The sequence below is a fragment of the Salmo salar genome, chromosome ssa20 (assembly GCF_905237065.1).
Source record: "Salmo salar chromosome ssa20, Ssal_v3.1, whole genome shotgun sequence".
Classification (NCBI taxonomy): Eukaryota; Metazoa; Chordata; class Actinopteri; order Salmoniformes; family Salmonidae; genus Salmo; species Salmo salar.
In genome coordinates, this window is record NC_059461.1 from 48,112,685 (window position 1) to 48,133,975 (window position 21,291).

A 21,291-nucleotide genomic window follows, 5' to 3' on the forward strand; every position below is an offset into this window, starting at 1 on the left:
CGAATGGGTCAGAAATGAAATCATTGAGATGGCAGCAGACACACTGTGGTATGAGTGGAGTGGGAGGCGAGTGTTGGCATACTCACTGTTGCTAGACTTGAGGTCTCTGTGTATAACAGGTACAAAGGTCTGATTGTGCAGGTAGTCCATCCCTGTGGCGATCTGCACGGCCCAGTTCACCAGCACCCTGGGGGGTACCTTCTTCCCAGCTAGGGCTCTGTTCAGGGCCCCCCCGCGGGCGTACTCCATCACCAGGCAGAGGTTGGGCTCTCGCAAGCACACCCCTATCAGGTTGATGATGTTGGGGTGTCTGAGCATCCAGAAAAGCCTGGCCTCTTGTCGTACGCTTTCAGCTGTGGCGCTAATGTCCTCGTCAGGGTCCTGCCTGGCAGCTTTAACTGCCACCTCCTCCCCTTGCCACATCCCCCTGTACACCTTCCCAAACCCCCCCGCCCCGATCACCTCCTCCAGCACCAGCTCCGTGAAGTCGATCTCCAGGGGGCACCCCTCAGGCACCCCACCCGCCACCAGCCCTCCTGGGGCTAGCTGCGGGTAGCTGCCGGCGTCCCTCCGAGTAACGTAGTTGCATGGGAAGATGCCCACCTTGTCCTGGATCTTGCCCGTCCACCAGCCCTCATCCCCGGACACTTTGGAGTCCTTGGAGAGGACCTCAAGGAGGTCCCCGCGCCGCAGGGTCAGCTCCTCGTCTGCCGTGGCCTCGTAGTCAAACACGGCCATCCAGTAGGGGTTGGAGGTGGTAGTGCTGCCAGGGTGGGAGTCTGGAGAACCAGAGGAGGAGTTCCAGCTGCTTCCATTCTCAGCCTGGACAGCTGTAGCAGAACACACCGGGGGAGCAGGGGTCATATGTGGGGGCATGGAGGAAAGAGGGGGGCCATAAGGGGGGCCAAGGGGACCAACTAGCATGAGGCCAGGGGGAGGAGGGTCGCAGCAGCCCCCACAGCTGGTGCAGGGCAGGGGGGCTGCTGTGCTGCTCGCTCTGGCATATGGGTCCATTGCTGCTCGGCTGCTGGTCAGCGGTGTGGGCCTGCCCTCTGTCAACTCACGCACAAAATCCATGCAGGGCCCATCAGCTGAATCCAGGCCTCTTAACCAGAGGAGAGACAGATCAGTGGACAGGCAGACCAAAGCTCCACTGTCCCATCACTGTCCCCGTTTACTGGGGTAGTTCCAGTTCCTGTCACCAATCATGTGTGTGTAGCAGCCTGTATTACCATGTATAATGCAGTGTGTATTTAGCATGTATTCCTATAACAGGTTCTCTATGGGGTGTGTTTCTAAAGGAAAAAAGCGATCAGGGCAGAACCATGGCCATCCCTGAGAGAGGCTACTGTTTATTCTTCAATGGTATGGTCTAGAAAGCTACCAGAGAGTCAAGGCTGGCCTGGGAAAATCCCAAAGTAGACCCTCTTCAGTACTGTGAGATGAGGTCCTTGTGGATGGGATAGCTTTGCGCTGCTCAGGAGAGCATGCTCAGGATCAGAACACTGTCTCTGTAACGTCCCACACTGCTTTTACAACTAGGGTATCCCTGAGCATCTATTGCTATTTCATATTAGACTACTGATTGTGTTTACTGTCTCCCTCTCAAGATTCAGCAAGCGCCGGATGGTCTGAGTGGGCCACAAAAGTTGAGTTTATTATGGCGTCTTACCATTTTTAGTTCCTTACATTTTTGCCCTAATGAGTAATAAGACATAGCCAACGCTGCACTTCATGTCGCCTCACTGAGAACAGATCCTGACTCAGCGATTTAAAGAGGCTAGCTCCTCTCCTTGAAGATTATAAGAGGCCAAAGGCAGCGAGGAAGCTACACGACAACTAAAGGAGATCGCACATCTAAATAGGCTATTTGTTGACCAATTGATTGTAAATAGTGTAATCTGCGTAGTTTAACATCCTCTGAGCAAGGATCGTTGTTATTTCCAAACAAGCACAGGGCAGAAGAATATCGCATGTCCGACATCTCGTTATTACTGACATCTCGTTATTACACGGTCATTGGGCTTTTTGACAGCGATGAATTACAGCAATTTGTCTTGACCTCGTATTTTGTTGAAATAATCGATTGAAATATTTCCCTACTTTGATGCTGCCTCTTCTAGATCATGTAGGTCTACATCGATAAACGTATAAGCCAGTTGAATGTCCTTAAATAGCATGCTCGTTCATTTTTAGACGGGGAATTACGGCGGACAGCAGTCAGGCAAAGACAATTGAGTGCCTGAACATTTAGCATCTTTGTAGTCAGCGCACATCAATGATTGATCGTTTGTATTGTTACATTGTCCGGCCTAAGTTCTGCGCACGGTAATGTTTCAATAAACGCTATACAGTGAGCATACGCGACCGCGCGAGTCCAGAGACACAGACACCATCGGTACAGCACGGTCTGTTTTTGCCATTATTATCTAACCTTTATGTTGTAGGATATAAGACGATGCTCATTCAAAACATCTGATACATTTGTAACCACAGGCAAAAAAAAGCCTTGTCTACTTATATGGATACGATGTTGCACGTTTCATTTATTTGTGATCAAAGATCCCGCACCTGCTGGCTCTACGGAATATGTTTCAGTGCTTTTCGAAACCTTCACACGCTAGGTTAGAGAACGAAATAGCCTACCATAACAATTAATGATGGGTTTTGTGAAGGCATCACGCTGTAATTCCAATTGCAAATAGTTGTGTGTCTCTGATCCGAGTTGACGTGATTCAAATAAGGCGATTAATCCTCTACGGTAACGTGTTTTCTTTGGCTATGATAGACAGATGCACCATCTTCGAGGCATTAATAATAATAATAATAATGTAACAGGCCTAATAAAAGCCTAATCCTCCCTTTTAGTGCAAAATAGAATTATAATCCAGTCTTTATGTGTATATTGCATATTGTCTTCTGGTTCAAATAAACCAAATATTAAATATTCAAATATTTACGGGAAAAAAAGCCTGGACCCTGTGCATCACAACATCCATTGACATTGTCGCATGGGCGTGTGATCGCATCCAAATATCCACCATCAGATTCCATTATCCAATTCCACAAAATGAATAGTCTTGGAGTCCTTACTCATCTGGGTCAGTCGGGTGGCCAGTTGTCCTTCACAATCAAATAGCTTTTTTCTCCAAAGGACTTGCCATTTCTAGACGCAGCTGTCAGTATCTAGGCTGACTTTGTATCCAAATACACCGGCTGGAGTGGGTGGAATACGCCGTTGTATTCTGGGTAGTGTAGTTTCTTGAGTAGCCTACGTCCACATATCCCTTAATATGTCATAATTTGTACATAGCTTGGATGAACAAATTAACTTTTGCTTCAATTTGATTATGACAAAATAGGGTTTTAAAATATTCTATCTATCTGTTAGACTTTTATTTGTATGGGTAGCCTTTAAAGTCAAGGCATTGCTGTACAATAAGCAGCCTATACTGGTCATTGTGAAGTAGCCTAGGTCATTAGGCTGATGCTTTGTGGATCAGTTGAATGAAATATTTTTTAATGGTGTGTGTATAAAATTGTGTAGCCTGCGTTTGCCATGTGCACATGTGTTTGTGTGAGAGAGCATGCATGTGTGTGTGTGTGTCCAATTATCACACAACATACTCTCTAGGAAAGTATACAGATATATTTTATTGCAACTTACAACAACAAGCTTAATGCATTAGAATTTCATCACAATTTGGGGGATGTTTATCAAGCAGATATCTGGAGACAATACAACACTGCCTAAATGAAACCTTAGCCCCACACTGCCCCCTGGTGATTAGGATGGATGACACCTAGACATTATCGGGGGCAGCTTCACTTTCTGCATCTTCCCAATCTGTGGCTCCATTGGCTCCCTCACCCAGTCCACCTCCAGCCTCCCATACATGCTTTCTCCAGAGGGGTCCATGGTGTGGCTGTTGAGCTGCCAGGGCAGGGGCAGCCCATGGTGGAACTGGGAGGGGGGCCTCTCAAACGACGACTCCCTTAACTGGATCTTCTGCACCACCCTCTGGCCCAGGGACACCTGGCTGGCCTTCCTGGTCTGAAAAGGGGACAGGTTGCAGCAGTTGCGCTGGGCAGCCCCTGGGACATCCAGAGGGCCAAGAGTGGTCAGTCTGGCCCTTGGGGAGCGGAAGCCATATTGGGATACAAGCTTGTACAGGCTTTCCCTCCAGTTGGGGTCTCCCTTACCCTTGACGGGCTTCAGCCTGAAGTGTTGTGGGCTGTCTGGAAATTGCACCAGACTAGCCTCCTTGCTCACCCCCATTGAGTTCACCCAAGAGTCACTGTGGGCCTTGGTGGTGGGGAGCTGGCTGCACAACTGCTTATGGGGCTTGGATTTCTTGTAGAGTTCTATGATGGTGGGGTCATATACCTGTACGTGCCCTTCCTCCGGGATCTTCACAATGCTGTCCCACTTGGCTGTGGACAGAGAGAATTTGCGGAATTTCTTTGGTGAGCGGTGGGGGCGCATGAAGTCGTCCCCTGGTGGGCTGAGTCCCGGCTCCTCTTTCAGGATAGAAGATTCATGGTTACACCCAAGGGACCTAATGAGAGGGAGGTCAGGAGTGCGCATGTGATCTGTTTACAGAGAGTGAGAGACAGAAATAGACAGTAAAATATAAAAAAGAGAGGAGAGCGAAAGGAAAGGGAGAAATATGGGAGAGACTGATAATGATTAAGCTAAAAAATAATATATTAAATCATATACAAAAATAAACTATTATTTGATTAATTATGTCTGCCACACCATCACCAATGAACCATCACATCGAAAGACTTCCAGGGTTCCTCTCCATGAAACACCACGATTACTAATTAGGGCAGAAAATCAGCATTTGCCTCCCCCTGATTAAAATCAAAAGTTTTCCATCGGCAGACGCTGCCTGATTAATAAGCACCAGCAGTAATGCCCTGGAGAGCAGAGGCCTGATTGGGTACTGAGGGATGAGAGTGGTAGCTAAGCGCCCTGGGTACAAGAAGAGAAGGACCAATGATGCTTGGGAACCAGTCAGTCACTACTTTGAAAGGGACTGCTCATTCGCTGGTAATACACATAGCAAAAAGACCCAAAACAGACTGGCATCAATGCTAGGTTGTTTTTACAGATTGGAATTCACAATATCAAGTATATCCAATGATCACATAATGTCAACACATGATCTATTTGCTTTCATAGCATATTGAGGAAAAAGTTTGAAAATAATATATGTTAGTAATGTAAGTGCCTTAATGTAATGTAAGTGCCTTAATGTGTTTGGACCCCAGGAAGGAGCGCTTATGGGGATCCCTATATTGTTTTAACTGTACTAAGCCATCATGTAAAATTATGAACATTGCCATTGTGTACTGGAAGCAACATGTTGACAATTAGATATGCAATTAAACAAATGTACTGGTCATGACAGTCATATTGGGCCGTATAGATCCACAAATTGTACCTTGCTCTGAGCTTGGAGTGCCGTTGTCCTTTGCTGTGCACTCCAAGGGCCCTGAGAAGAGAGAGGAGAAAAGGGAGGGGGTGGGGGTTTTAATTCAAATTGCATGTCAAATACATTTCCTGTATTGAAATGAATTGAAAGAGAGTATAACCCAAATGTGTAGTTTCAAAATGACACTACTCTGGGAAACAAAGCAAACCGTACTGGAGTCCCTGTGTACATATGGCCTGGACAGCCTTCCGCCGACGGGTTTGGCGGGAGCATCTGTAGATTTTTTGTGCTCCAGATCATCAGACAGTTTTCTTTCTAGATGTTTATAGAGCCTGTGGTTGTGAGAAGGAGTTGTGAGGGGAAATAAAGAAACAAATAATAAACACAAATCAGACCTGCTAACAATAGTGGTTGATTTGTAACAGATTTTTTTATGGAAAGGTCAACCACCCTCAGTTCCAATGATTTGAGCACTACTCACATCTTGGGTACGTCTTCTTTGGCCTGCATTCTATTCAGCAGGCTGGTCTTGTTGTCAATGCCGTAGACCCGGTTCAGGATGTACTTGGCCATCTCCCGCAGGTCCATTGCTGGGTCTAGGAGAATCTCCGCCAGCAAGTACAGGTGTTTGTCCTGGAAGTGATCTAGCTGATCTAAGTTCTTCATGGCCTCCAGGCGTTTCCAGTGGGGGTTCCCCTTCTGGATATGTTTTAGGAGGCAGAAGGTGAGGTTATTTATGATCTCCGGTGGGATGTCGTAGGTCTGGAACATGCTGAGCAGGGCCTCTGTGCAGTTTTCATAGACATCACTGTCCATACCCTCCATGGTCAACATCAGGGATTTCATGACCTCCACCAAATCCACATCAGGTCTGGAGACCAGCCATATGCTCTCGGAGATATGCTTCAGAAGCTCATTTCCATCATCTTCGGGTGGGGACTGATACTCGGTTGGGGTGTCAAACAGCTTAGGCATGGGGATTGGTTTGTTGAGTCTTGCTTCTTTGGCCTTAGCAAGGATGACGGTGACTACTGATGAGTGCTCTGGTTCATCCTCTGACTGTGACAATGGTCTGCAAAGGGCTTTGGCCTCCTTTGGAAAAACTGCCTTGGGTGGCTCCTGCTTCAGATTCCAGTTACGCAGCACTGAGTTGGGGAGGAAGCCATCTGGAGCCACGGGCCAGTCCAGAAGAAGTGTGTCTTGGGGGAGAGGCTCGAATGGTGTTTGAGACTTGTCCCAGTCTCCTGACCCTTCCATTGGCTCGTCCTCCAGATTCAATTCTTCCTCCAAAGTTTTAACCAATCGGAGAGCACAAGACCAGGAACCTGTGAGAAAGGAAATGATTGCTTTAACTATCATTTATAACATGTAAACTTGACTATTTTATAAAACATGTAATTACACCCTAATACTTTAAGTGTGGTCACTTTGCTTAACATAACAAGTGAGGCTGATCCACTCACCTGGCTGATCGCTTTTTACAATTGGTGAAGTTGGTGCCCGAATCATCAGAGAGTTCTTCTTCCTGTCCCTGTTCAGCACGTCCAGTACATTCTTACATCCTGTACTTTCTGGCCTCACAACATCAAGTACCGCTGGGGTCTCATTCAACTCTGGCGTGGCCTGCCCAGGCTTCAGGAACATCCGTGGCACCAAATAAATATCATAGCAGCTCTGGGAGCGAGGTAGAAACGGGATGGGATCCTCCAGGATGTCATCCGCGGGGGCCAGGTCCAGTACCTGCTGCAGCAGCCTGGCAGGCAGGTAGCGCAGGCCGGAGATGATGCAGATGGTGCCTCCAAAGCAGGCCAGAAGGTCCCCGCGGGTGTTAGCGAAGCACAACTGACTAACCGGCATACCCAGGCGTATCTCGGCCAACTGCACCCCCCGAGTCTCCCACACTTCCAAAGTGCCCCCAGGTCCCGACACCACCACCAACCCCAGAGCAGCGCAGTAATCCAGGCAAGAGATGGAGGTCGGGGGGTTCCTCTCCATCCACAAACACCCTCCGCTAGGCAAGGAGAAGAAGAGAAGACTATAGTTGGGGGAAACAGCAAATATCTGACCAGAGAGGAGTCGGGAGAGAACCAGGTCAAAGGAGCAACTCACCCTGGCCAGAGGTGCGACCTCCACATGGACTTCCCCCATCTCTACCTCCCATATGCTGAACTGCTTGTCTGAGCCGTAGCAGCAGAGCTGAGGCCTGGGCCCGGCCAGGCTGCTCATCTGTAAGATAGCACCATCATGGGCCTTCCTGGCGGGGCAGCCCAGTCGGTGGGGGGAGAGCAGCTGGAGCTTCCCGTTGCGGTGGCCACTGAACACCAGGCAGGGTAGGGGGCTGACTCTGGCCAAGTCCGCCCCACCCACCATCACCGCCTCCAGGCACATCACGCTGTCATCCAGGTCCTGGTCCCTAGAGGTCCGGATGATCCGCTTAGCTGTGCAAGGGCACAAAGCCATGTCTAGCACCAGGACCTCTGGACTACCACTGGCCACAAACAACTCCTTCCGACCAGGGTTGTAGGCAAACCCCAGAGCCTGGTCCAGGAGGAGGAAGGGCCAGGAGAGAAGTAGCAACTCCCCGCTGACGGGAGAGATCAGTCTGGCGATACTATCCTGCGACACAGCCAGGAGCTGTGCCTGTCCCGGACTGCTCTCGACCCGCCTCAGGAGCTGCATCCCACAGCCTGGGTCATTAAACAGCCTGTACAGGTTCTGGAGCCTCCAGATGGAGAATGACGAAGGGGAGTGGCACAGGATGCGGTGCTCGCCCAGCGGCCACAGGTTGCGTACCCCCCCAGGGTCATCCAGGAAGAGCTTGAGGAGGAGGTCCCCACTACAGCTCCACTCCTTCACCCAGCCGTCCGGGGAGGAGGTGAGCAGCGTGTGGGTGCTGGGCCTCATGAGAACTGTGGATACGGAGCGGGCGTGGGCCCTGAACTCCTGCAGCAGGCTCCTAGTATCCCAGCTCCACACCTGAAGAGAGAGGAGATTGATGACACACAATCCAAGCGTCTCAGTTTATTTCAGAACGTTTACTCTTTAGGAACATACAGTACGGAATCCTTTCTGCATAAGACATGGTTGACATTTTTTTTTTAGCTCCTCTTTATTCTCTTCCCTTCATACCTGTACAAACCCAATCATGTCGCCCGTATAGAGGTACCTCTGCACCCAGTCAGGCGACACACAGCGCAGAGTACCCTGACCGTGGCCCCTGAGAGCCCTGTACTCTTTCTTCCCCACAAAGTCAAAGCTCTTGATGCCGCGGTTGCAGAGCGCATAAAGCGTGGACGCTCGTCTCTCCGTCACCAGGCCACTAATGGTAGTGTCCCTCCTCAAGGAAGTGCAGTGCCAGTCCAGCACCTTGATTATCCCCAGGTGGGTCTGCGCAGAGGTCAGATGTCAGGGAAAACAATATGGTCGCTACTTATCACTCCAACCAAGGTGCGGGAATTTAGTAAAAAACAGGATGTGTCAGAGAAGTTGAAGAGAAAATGCTTTTCATCTTAAAAAACAAGAAGGCTGTAGTGCTTCCTATCAAGGATGTTTGAACATCCCACCCACCTGCAGATTAGTCCAGAAGCCCCAGAAGGTGATGATGCCCATGCTGCCAGTCAGCAGCTCCTCTGTCTCCTTGCAGTAGTGCATACAGAGCACAGAGCCCAGGCAATTGGCCCGGTACAGGACCGCCATGCCCTGCGTTGGGTCAGAGAACACGCGCAGAGAGAGGTCATCGCAGGCCCCAACGAAGACCCGCTGGCTGGGCACAGAGACCAGGTGCTCCACCCGGTAGCCCCTGTCCAGTGGCAGGCTCAGGTTGTGCTTTAGATCCCCTCGCAGGTTCTCTGTCCACACCTCCATCTGACAGAGGGAGGTAAGGGTTCATGGATTTGCAGTTTTGAGGTTTTTGCTAATTCTATTTGAGCATCATGCAATGGCATACCACCCTGGAACGAATTGGCTTGGCCTAACAGGATGAATATACATGTTATTGTATAGCATAACTTTTTATTATACACAGTATTGTCTTTTAATTTACATCTGTAAATCCCTATTTAATGCCCCATTTTCACCCGATGTGACGTCATGGTGTGTCCCCATTGGAAGCCCACCACCACAGTGCCACTGAGGCTTGAGTTGGTGGTGAGGCACTGTAAGTAGTTCTGTGCACACGAGTATCGGAACTGCATTGTGGGAGTGGCATCCAGACACAGGGCTGTCTCTTCCTCCACCTCATCTTCATCAGGACCACTCACTTCCTATAAATATGAATGGGAAATGGTCAAGCTCTTGTAATGACGATGATTATGATGATGATGATAATGAGATCATGATCATAAATTAGATTTGAATTAAGATGATGAAGAAGAATGGGAGTTCGAATTCGTTTCTTATGGAATAGTAAAATAATTCCTATGACGTCAGAACTATTCAGGTATGATAAACGACAAAATGTCAAAGCATTTTATTTAACTAGGCAAGTCAGTTAAGAACACATTCTCATCTACACCGTCCAAACCAGGACGACGGGCCTATGGGACTCCCAATCACGGCCGGTTGTGACACAGCCTAGAATTGAACCAGGGTGTCTGTAGTGACGCCTCAAGCACTGCCTTAGACCGCTGCGCCACAAAGTTATACCATACCTTTATAGTTTGTTTCAGCTGCGGAAGAAAATATTTCCATTCCGGAACTATCCTTCTCATTGACGTCATGTTACACCTTATCCCCTTTTCACTTAGACTACATTATTTTCTTTCCTTGAAAAACTGGCCTTATATATATTTATTCTGGAACGACTTTGATGACGTAGCAATAATGTAATACAGTTTAGTAGTAAAACGAGACCTTTGCGTCATAGTGGCTAGCAGCATGTAAGGCGCAGATGGGATTTATGTTTTCATTAACATCCGAAAGAAAATGATCAAACACTGTATGCACAGTTTTGTATTGACGTGTAAAAATGCTTTGATTACGATTCACTACCACAAGGTTGCGCTATTTACTAATAAGTTAGCTCCAACTCTATGACCACAACCCAAAATAGGCAATTAACGTGGTGCAAAATAATTTACATGCACTATGTAGCTAGCAACTTTTATATTCCAAAAATGTAACTGTGTATTTCGGAATAGCGCTGTTGTTTTTTTCGAGACATTATTGCAACACATTTTTTTGCAATGGCCATACTTACACGTCTATATCTATGTTCAATGCAATGAATGTATGGTTGTAGAATACTGCCCTTCTTCATAAATTACTATCGGTACTACAACAAGCATGCTCGCACAGGCGCAGTGCGGCGTGAGATCGAGGGCTAGCGCAGCACGGTGGTTTCGGCTGGCTTCTGTGATCCGACTCCGGGAGAGCATTCCTGGCAACGTCGTGAGCGGGGATAGAAACAAGCTGTAGACTGTTGGTCAATGAATGTTTCTCCTAGGAGACGGGGTTTTCTAAAGGGATATAAGTTCGTCGAACGTCGATAGGTAAGAAACACTCCCAAGTAGTATTTAAAAAGTAGTTTTGGTAATAGTTAGGGTCCTCAACAACATTAAAGTGGCAAGTCAACTAGCTAGCATTACCCAGTAACGTTACTTGCAACTGGTCATCGCGAGCTAACTTCACAAGCCTGCAGTCAACCGCTTGCATACTACTAGGTATTTTTGAATCGTTGTTGCACCTATCTAAACATGTAGTGGATATACGTCTCACCTAGACGTATATTATACAGTTAACTAGTTAAAAACATGGTATATCAATCAGTCTCCGAAATAATGTTTTATTAACTAAAATATGCCCGATCCTTCCTGGTCCGCCGTGTTTCAGTACGCATGCGCATAGTATTTAGAATACTCCGGGTTTGTAGTTTTATTCTACCTGAGTTAATCACACCTGTAAAGGCTACGCGACAATGGTAAAACTACAAGTTCCAGACAATGGCACCATTGTCTCGTTAAGTGAAACAAAGCAGCAGTTGGGAATGTAACCAAGTCAGCTAGCTTGAACGAGCTTTGCATTTTGAAAAGTGCTGCATTAGGAAGTTGCTAATGTGAGCTTGTTTAGTTTTGACTGAATTGCTCATAAAAGGTTTTATGTAAACACACTGCGTTTTCTTTAGGGGATTTGTGTTGGGCAGCCAACCACAATGTTTTGGTGTTGGGTGATTCATGGGTAAAATGTTACAAACAAGCAAGTTAACTAACTAGGTAACTGAAAATGTGTGATCGTAGTATGGGGTGACTGGCTAACTAGCTAAATAAATGTACTAACTAAAGCCCTCATAAGTGGTTTTACAGAATTCAATAATCTTATATTCAATTATAAAAATGTCAACCGTAAAGAAGTGTATGACAAAACATGTTGGTCATTGAACAGAATGCTAGCTAAGCAGGCCATGCAGACCTGTTTGTACACATTAGTGTCAATGTTGATCAGATGTGATTGTGACATGTTAAGGTCAGTTGTAAGTTACCAATATCCCTGGAATGGAGTTTGTGTGTGTGATGTTAAAATATCCTCCTGATTCAAAGTTACCTGCCTTGTTCAAAGTTATCTGGTTGGGTGGGTGTGCATGCGTTGCAGTGGGAAAGGGGGGTTAAGTCTGTGTGTCGTCATATATTAGTCCAAATGCCGCTGGATGCTGCAGGAAATAACACATAAAATATTAGAATAGACCTTTCATCCGGGGGCAGCATAGATATGACAGCGCCTAACCATTTATTTTGGTTGCTTACTCCCTGTAACTAATAGAATGACGATAAGGCCAGAACTGGCGAGAAAAGGTCTAGGCCACTAACTTCCCTGCTTCTACGAAAAGAGGGTGTTTCAGATCAGCTCATTGACGTTACACTCATCGCGTCTGTAGTTTCCTCAGGGATAAAAATAGGGGCTTATTCGCTTAATTTGAAGGAAATTACATTAGAAAGACTGTGCATACTTGTGAAGTTCTGAATACCATAGCTAATGTTGAATAACCATGACCAGGTGCCTCAGATTACAACTTCAGATCCCCCTCATTCATCCATCACTGAAAGATAGAAGTGCTTAATTGAAACACTTAGTTTTGGATCATTTCTATCAGGGAGTTTCTGTCATTGTCTCATGTTTGATCAAAATATTTGACAAATGTTCTCTAATCAAAACTAAGAGGTGTTATGTTTGGTAAACAGAGAAGCAAAGTCTTGAAACAGTAGGGCTTCATGGAATTCTCATGTCATCAGTAGTCTCACCGTTTGGTGACCTGCTGGAGGGTTGGTCAGGTAGGCTACTGTTTTGGCCAAGAAGTGAAGTTAAGCACTGCAGTCAAATGCACCAAGGATTTTACTCCCTAAAATGTGACTGTCATTTACATGTTTTGGGATATTTATTTACAAGACTACTTATTGTTGCTTAATTTTTTTAAATTTAAATTTTGCTTTAGCTAGTTTCATAAAGGCTTCACTTAGACCGCTGCGCCACTCAGGAGCCCTAAGGCACTGCATCTCAGTGCAAGAGGCGTCACTACAGTCCCTGGTTCGAATCCAGATAATCCGGCTGTGATTGGGAGTCCCATAGGGCGGCACAATTGGCCCAGCGTTGTCGGGGTAGGCTCTTATTGTAAAGAAGAATTTGTTCTTAACTGACTTGCCTAGTTAAAGAAAAATATACAATGCTGCCTTTATTGCCTATCAAAGTTAACATTTCTATGCTTTGTGACTGAAAGCCTCTTTGTAGATAAAAAGCTTGCCTATTTCAAAATAATGTAAAAGCAGCATGTTTTGGTAAATGTCATGTTAATCCTCTGGTTACTTGGGACACCGTAGTAACCGCTTCTCGTTGTAGTTCCATAGGGAACAGTTCTAAATGACCTTGAGGAATATGCCATAGTTTCTTGCTGCTTCTATGAGTAGGCCTACATTATAAACAAAGTACAAAGACTTTACAATACAAAGGGAATTGTATCTGGGCCACCTGAGTTGCATTCTCCTTGTGAACTTTGATTCACGCCTCTCATTGATGACTCATGGAACTCTGTGGTTTTTGAAGATAATGACCCATGATTCAAAGGAACTGGTACTCAAGGGTACATTCTTTCTCAGCTGTTGAGTTAACAAAACAATTTTCATAAAATGACTCAAACATGGACTGAGTATCAGGTGTCTTCTAAAAAAAACTGGACTATACAAATCCTATAGGTTACTTATTTATCTTCCACTTAGTATTTTTCAGTTTCTGCTCTTCCAACAGCACAGTTTGAGTCCTAACCACCACACTGGCAGTCTCCCTCTGTTTGTAATTTTAGATCGAGACTATTTCTTGCCAGGTTTCTCCCTAACCCCTGGGGACTTCCTGGTTAAATAAAGGTTAACAGAAATAAACAGTATAATGCACAGCCCCTCATATGATGCGGCAGACAGACTGATCCATCATGCTCATTAGTGTAGCATCACAGCTCAGAAAGGAGGGCGCAGCCTCAGGCTTTGGATACCGTCTGGTCCTCGTCGTGCTGGAGAGCGCATCATACATTTGTGCATTGTTTTTAATTTGAGCACATACCTCTCTCATCCTGAGGAGTACATATTTTAATTTATTTATCTGCTATTGATGTTGTAATCTTACTTATATATATATATATATATATATCTCTCATGCACATGTAATTGGACACTGGATTAAATGGCATTATCCCACCTGCACCAGTGTTGCTCACAGAATCTCTTTTGAAGTATTGGCCTCCCTTGAAGCCTGTCTGTGACTCAGCGTGTATGACAGTCTCAACAGTTTGAGTTATAGAAAAAGGAGCAGGATGTTCGTTAAAAGTAGGATCTACTTTATGGCTCCTGCACTGTCATAAAACATCATCCCCCTCTCCTCACTCCCTCAGGCATGAACCCCCTAGGTGTTTATAAAGCTATCAGTTTCGCTTTTCAGCCGGGAGGATGAAGAGTCTTCGGGAAGAAGAGCGAGCACATGTCCCAGACCCAGTGATTCTTCCCCTGCAGGCTTCCCCAGGCCTGTTTGACTGGGGTAAATATAGCCTGTTGGTTTTAGCTGGAGGATTTTACAGATGTTGAGTAGGCCTTTCTCGCCACAGACCAGCGTCCTCCCTGCACTGAGAGAGGGAGAAATGCCCCACTGTCCACAAAGCTTTTAAACAGGGTTATAGGACTTAGTAAGGTTGCTGTTAGTCTTAATACAACAGCCGTTTTTCTGCATTAAAAAAATGGGCTTAGCTGGTGGGCGTGGCAGGGGATGTGGCAAACGAAGTGGCTGAATTTTGAGAACTCTTTAGAGGCCCCCATCTTGGCGGTGTTGAGTTATTTTTTTTTATTAGATTTTTTTAAAATTTCCTGCAATTCTACCAATTTCTTAAAGTCCAGGTAGCAGATAATTGACCCTAACAGATATTTATGTATACTGGCCGATGCGTCGCATTTCAGTTTAGCTCACACTTGGCAGGCCTTATAGAACGTTACCAACTGCTGGCAGACATGTTTACATTTGGTTAGTTTTATGGGTGTTATTTAGATTGAGGATGTCAGCTAAATGTGGTACCTGTATTGCTAGCTAAGGTTAGCATAGAGGTAGCAAGCTAGCTCTTTCGCTTACCTGGCTCACTGACTGCTCACTCTGCTGGTGTTGCTGGCTGTTTGAGATGCTTTAGAAGCCACGTTGATGGTAGGGACAGCTTTTACTTCCGTTGTTGATAGCCGTTGGAGTTCTCATGGATGAAATGTTCCCTCGCAGATTGACGAGTTGATGCCCAAATAGCCCACTTCATTCTCACAAATTTATCCTACTTTTTACAAAGTTTTTCATTCACCGAGTGACTATGAACGTGGGGCGTTGTGGGATTGTTTCTGAAGTCGGAGCTGATTTGGAAAACCTCAAACCCAACTTTTAGAACAACATTACAAAATTATAGCAATTGATTTAAGAGTTTGTAGTTTGGGAATTTGTTTTCTTTGGGTGCTCCAAGTTGCTATTTATATGCGTTTCTGGCATTGAGAAATGGGTTCTACACCCCCTTTAGTGGAGCTGATAGAAATGTTTGAAGTTTTAACGCTAATTCCCTGCAATACTACACGTTGTCATACAGTTTAGAGAAAATGTTGCAGATTAAAGCACATTTCCCTTAATTCTACATATTCTGCCATGGAGCGGAGAGAACATTTTGCAGTCTTAAAGTTTAGGCTATTTCCTGCAATTCTATGCATTTTCAATGGCAAATGCTGTGTTTTGCACAAATATAATAACAAAAATCAATACTGCTAAATCATAGGGAGAATTGAAAAGAAAATAACTATGACTAATAACTAACTGTCTAGCTCTTATTTTGCTGATTGCGACCTAACAATGATATTATATAGTTTTTAAAGTATAGGTTCATGATATTTTGTACATACTTTATCTGGTTTAAGTTTACACTGAAATAATTTTTCTATCCCGTAAATGTATTTGAAAAAACACACTGTTTGGCCCGCCCAAGGATTTCAATAGCAGAAAAATCCCTGCACAAAGCATTTAGACACTGCTACAAAGGACTTGTACACAGTGTGATTTAAACAGGACTGTTTCATATGGCCGTCCATTTAATGATTTACAGATGGCAGAGCGCTGAAATGCCAAGGCAATGGAAAGCATTATGTACACATGTCGCGTTAGAGATCAGAAATCTGCATTTTCAAAATGGAGAGCATAAAAAAAATCTGCGTTTTTTTTTTTTTTTTTTGAAAACAGTTCGCCTGTGTTTTTATATTGAAAGGAAAGTTTTTTTATTTTTTTAAATTTTTTTTTGCTTCCGTGGAGTGATCAGGGGCGTGCATATAAAAACATTTCTTCACAGAAAATATATTAGTGCAACACATTCAACAGAAAATAGCTGCACTCATCAGATGACAACAGAAGTGGAACACTGTTTGGCTAGCAGCCACAAAAGCTTACAATGAAAAAGTAAGGTATTTTTGTCAAAAACGATTCATGGCCATGATATTTCTAATGTTTATCGTAGTGTAGCAGATAGAGAAATGCGCCATTTTCACTACACTGGACGTCTGTTTTTCAAACTAGACACTCATGTTCTTGTCCTCTTGCTCCCACTCTTTCTATTCTGGTTAGAGTCCGTTTGTGCTGTTCTGTGAAGGGAGTAGTACACAGCATTGTATGAGATCTTCAGTTTCTTGGCAATTTCTCGCATGGAATAGCCTTCTTTTCTCAGAACAAGAATAGACTGAGGAGTTTCAGAAGAAAGGTCTTTGTTTCTGGCCATTTTGAGCTTGTAATCGAACCCTCAAGTGCTGACGCTCCAGATACTCAACTAGTCTAAAAAGGCCAGTTTTATTGCTTCTTTAGTCAGAACAACAGTTTTCAGCTGGGCTAACATAATTGCAAAAGGGTTTTCTAATGATCAATTACCCTCTTTAAAATGATCAACTTGGATTAGCTAACACACCGTGCCATTGGAACACAGGAGTGATGGTTGCTGATAATGGGCCTCTGTGCACCTATGTATATATTCTATTAAAAATAGTCATTTACAACATTAACAATGTCTACACTGTATTTCTGATCAACTTTATGTTATTTTAATGGACAAAGAAATGCGCTTTTCTTTCAAAAACAAGAACATTTCTAAGTGACCCCAAACTTTTGAACGTGTGTGTAACACACACACACACACACACACACACACACACACACACACACAGCACCAGTCAAAAGTTTGTACACCTATGTGCCTTTGTTTCAAGATACTTTTCCTGCTTAAAATCTAACACGTTCTAAAGTGGATACTGGAACAATATTTCTAACATTGACCATTCCCCACATTCTGAGGCGATCGATAGAACACTGTCATATTGTTTGTTATTTTGTGATCTCATTAAAAATGTGAAAGGAAATACTTTAACTTGGAAAGTATACCCACTACATGTACAAAGTTTCCATCTGATGCATTGTGCATGGAATATGAAAAATTATCAGTGTTTTTGTTAAGAACAAATTCTTATTTTCAATAATGGCCTAGGAACAGTGGGTTAACTCCCCTGTTCAGGGGCAGAACGACAGATTTTCACCTTATCAGCTCGGGGATTCGATCTTGCAACCTTTCGGTTACTAGTCCAATGCTCTAACCACTAGGCTACCCTGCCGCCCTTTTCAACGGGATACTCTGCTGAGAAGAGCTAGCAAGCCTGTTATTTCACTGGTTTCATGTCTGTCTCAAACCGTATTTTCACATGTGGAGCCTTTATCAGACAGGCAGTGTGTGTGAGTTAAGATGTAAGGGGACTTCCACAAAGGGCCCTGTCATGCAGCTAGAGAAATGTTGGAGAGAGGAGGAAATCCTAGATGAAGGCAAAAGGAAACAGCTGATTCTCTCTCTATTTTATTGGGATGAGGAGGGGTCGAAATTAGACTTGTACAGCCAACACTTGGTCAGGATCATCATGTGGTCACTTATTGGTAGAGCTTCGAAGTGCAAAGCTGCTTCAACTGGGTTATAAATGTAAATGTTACTTGATTGAATGACTGACAGCGTATGGTGATTGTGTTCTGGAGCGTTGCAGTGACACGTGTATGCCTGTGCTTGCCTGCTGGTTTGCTTACTGAATAGGGAGGATCTTTGCCTGGTTACATCTGTGTTACATTGGGAGATGAGTTGTTGGGCTCTTGCTTACCCTGGCCCTTCCCGTTGCGTGAGTGGCGGTCCGGCTTTAGGACAGGAAGTGGGTGTGCTCAGCCGGAAGTAGTGAGTGTGATCAGGGAGCTGACTGTCTCTGAGTCAGACAGCAGACATGACTAGAATCCACCTGGTCAGGATATAATAAAAGACAACCTCAACTATTTCAGTTATGGTTCAAGCTCTGTTTTTGGAATGGATGAATGTGTACAACCCAACAGCAACAGGAAACCTGTGGTCATTTGCTTTATTCCACTTCCTCTGTCTCTGAGGATGTTTCCATTTGGGAGCTGGCCAGTCAAACCCATGTCTGTCTGTCTCTCTGCTTTTCTTTATTTTCCCTCTTTCTTTTGCTCTGGAATGTGTCTAGAGGCATGTGAAGGTCCCTCCCACCCTGTATGCGTTTGTGCAGTCCAGTCCACCTTCCCATAGCTCAGATCCTGTCTCAACTGTAGAGTCATTGTTTTAATGCTAATTGTGTGTAGCATTTGGTCATTCCATGAATGCCATTTGGCCTGATTCTACGGTACTGTATTACTATTTGCATTTTTTCTTCCCCATTTCTAAATCTGATTTTTGTGGGATGGAGTGCTGCAATAGCTATGGATATAAGACCAGTGTGTGTTCAGGAGACAGAAGGGGGTTTCTGAGAGAGACGTAGGCTATAAGTTGTTGTTTCGGTGGGTGGGACTGTTCTCCTAATGATGTGTGTTTTGCGTGTCTCTCTGGGCCAGTGGTGCTACACTAATGATGACAAATGTTTAGGTGTGTGTGAGAAATAAGTGTGCACTGTTGACAACTTTGTTCCTGGCCCCCAGGCGTGGGCCTGGGAGTGATGGAGAGAGAGGGAAGTTGTGTTTTCTCTCTAGAACAGTAGGCCTTGTTATTGAGGGAGAGATGGATTGACTGATAGCCCCAGACTGTGAGAGATGGCAGGATGGATGAAAGGAGGTGAAAAGGATGTCTGTAGCTAGCCCAGAGGCCAAACTGCCCCCTACAGTAGGGGTGTAATGGTACACGTATTCCTACCGACTTGTTCGGCACAGGGATCTCGGTTCGGTCTACACTGTAAACCCGAATGAAAACCAAAAAAAAAATATATATATATATAATAATAACACTGGGCTATAGGCTATGCCTACGCTGTGTTGTATGCCATTGCCTAAATCTCATCTGAAAAAACATTGTAGGCTATTCTGTTAAAACGGCTACATACGCACTTTGTAATTGAAATTCTAATCTTAACTGGCACATTTCAAACTATCCTTTGGTGAGACACACCCGGGAACTAGTTCTGTTTGATTTTACGATGGTGAGTGGTGGGGTCGTTCAATTCTGGTTTGAGGATCCCCCCCCATCATCGTTTTAAATTTCCAGTTTTGGATCATTTTGGCTTCACAGTAGATTACAACGGCGATAGACAGAGTTGTAGATAAAACATTAACTATGTCACCACTGCTCGACGACAATAGCCTATGCAGAGTGGCGCGTGGAGCTTGTTGTTGTTGGCCAATCATAAGACATCAAAGCGGCACTACAGTCACAGAGCCTTCATGTGTGGCAAAGCAAATTAGGAGATTATCTAATCAATTGAAGATGGTTAAATGAGAAGGATATGCTGCAACAGCCTACCTGTTGGCTCTTTGTTATCTCAATGGAGTTGTTATTTAACTGTAGGACAGGGAGAAAGCGCATGCAGCCCTAATTAGCCTAGCTAGCTATCTTAGCAAACTAGATTCTCTCAGTTTGATGCAGTCAACACAGGTAGTATGGTTAAAGAAATGTGTGATAAATAAAGTATACCAGTTTCATTTAAGGACCAAAAAATTGACAGCTGATATATATATATAGCAAAATAATTGGGAAGAGCTTTTTGATGTACCGATTCCATGGCACATGGTTTATGAACTGATATGCAAAATGATGCCGGATTCAAAACTTAGAATTTTTCCATTTAACCTCTTACATCTAGACGTTCCGCTAGCGGAACACCTGCTCCAATATCCAATGATGGGCGTGGCGCGAAATAATACAAACTCCTCTACTAAATCCGAAAACTTCCATTTTTCAAACATATGACTATTTTACAGCATTTTAAAGACAAGACTCTCGTTAATCTAACCACACTGTCCGATTTCAAAAAGGCTTTACAACGAAAGCAAAACATTAGATCATGTCAGCAGAAATAATCAGACACCCATTTTTCAAGCTAGCATATAATGTCACAAAAAACAAAACCACAGCTAAATGCAGCACTAACCTTTGATGATCTTCATCAGATGACAACCCTAGAACATTATGTTATACAATGCATGCATGTTTTGTTCAATCAAGTTCATATTTATATCAAAAACCAGCTTTTTTACATTAGCATGTGACGTTGAGAACTAGCATTCCGGTGAATTTACTAAATTACTCACGATAAACGTTCACAAAAAACATAACAATTATTTTAAGAATTATAGATACAGAACTCCTTTATGCAATCGCGGTGTCTGATTTTAAAATAGCTTTTCGGTGAAAGCACATTTTGCAATATTCTCAGATCGGCTAGCCATTTAGACACCGACCAAGTTTAGCCCTGACCAAACTCCGATTTACTATTACAAAAGTTTGATTACCTTTGTTGTCTTCGTCAGAATGCACTCCCAGGACTGCTACTTCAATAACAAATGTTTGTTTGGTCCAATATAATCCATCGTTATATCCAAATAGCGGTGTTTTGTTCGTGCGTTCAAGACACTATCCGAAGTGTAAATAAGGGTCACGAGCATGGCGCAATTCGTGACAAAAGATTTCTAAATATTCCATTACCGTACTTCGAAGCATGTCAACCGCTGTTTAAAATCAATTTTTATGCCATTTTTCTTGTAAAAAAAGCGATAATATTCCGACCGGGAATCTGCGTTTAGGTAAACAGACGAAAGAAAACAAAGCATTCTGTCGACGCGGGCACGCGCCTGAGTCTCACAGTACTGTGAGCAGCCACTACCCAAACGCGCTACTTTGTTTCAACCAGAGCCTGCAAAGCCAGGATTCAGCTTTTTGCCGCCTTCTGAGAGCCCATGGGAGCCATAGGAAGTGTCACGTAACAGCAGAGATCCTCTGTAATGGATAGAGATAATGAAGAAGGGCAAGAAATTGTCAGACAGGCCACTTCCTGCATGGAATCTTCTCAGGTTTTGG

At 44.5% G+C, this 21,291-nt stretch overlaps 3 protein-coding genes across 3 annotated transcripts in view; 1 reads left to right on the top strand and 2 right to left on the bottom strand.

The window, feature by feature from the left end:
* LOC123729233 (mitogen-activated protein kinase kinase kinase 10) overlaps positions 1–3,220 on the bottom strand; it is a 35,911-nt gene extending 32,691 nt beyond the window's left edge. The window contains exon 1 of the mRNA XM_045703516.1: positions 87–3,220. Within this exon, the coding sequence (XP_045559472.1) occupies positions 87–1,077 (991 nt within the window). The 5' untranslated portion in view covers positions 1,078–3,220. The remainder of the gene's footprint in view (positions 1–86) is intronic.
* Positions 3,221–3,666: 446 nt separating this feature from the next.
* Positions 3,667–10,639, bottom strand: LOC123729234 (WD repeat-containing protein 87). Its single transcript, XM_045703517.1, has 8 exons — positions 10,094–10,639; positions 9,012–9,706; positions 8,574–8,831; positions 6,908–8,420; positions 5,926–6,769; positions 5,658–5,776; positions 5,454–5,504; positions 3,667–4,593 (listed from the first exon to the last, which is right to left on the bottom strand). Exons 2-8 carry the CDS (start codon positions 9,306–9,308, stop codon positions 3,788–3,790), a joined length of 3,888 nt encoding a protein of 1,295 aa, XP_045559473.1. The 5' UTR covers positions 9,309–9,706; positions 10,094–10,639; the 3' UTR covers positions 3,667–3,787.
* Positions 10,640–10,764: 125 nt separating this feature from the next.
* The window catches only part of LOC123729176 (signal-induced proliferation-associated 1-like protein 3), a 99,646-nt gene continuing 89,119 nt past the window's right edge, over positions 10,765–21,291 (top strand). The window contains exon 1 of the mRNA XM_045703378.1: positions 10,765–10,933. The gene's annotated coding sequence lies outside the window, so the exon portion shown is untranslated. The remainder of the gene's footprint in view (positions 10,934–21,291) is intronic.

What these genes read in the sequence shown, in the direction of transcription:
- LOC123729234 (XM_045703517.1), bottom strand. Translation starts at nt 9,308, where the DNA reads ATGGAGGTGTGGACAGAGAACCTGCGAGGGGATCTAAAGCACAACCTG. An exon ending in ATATGTACACAGGGACTCCA is followed by an intron (nt 5,505 to 5,657) that starts GTACGGTTTGCT and finishes CTCTCTTCTCAG; the next exon opens with GGCCCTTGGAGTGCACAGCA. An exon ending in CACTCCAAGCTCAGAGCAAG is followed by an intron (nt 4,594 to 5,453) that starts GTACAATTTGTG and finishes CTCTGTAAACAG; the next exon opens with ATCACATGCGCACTCCTGAC.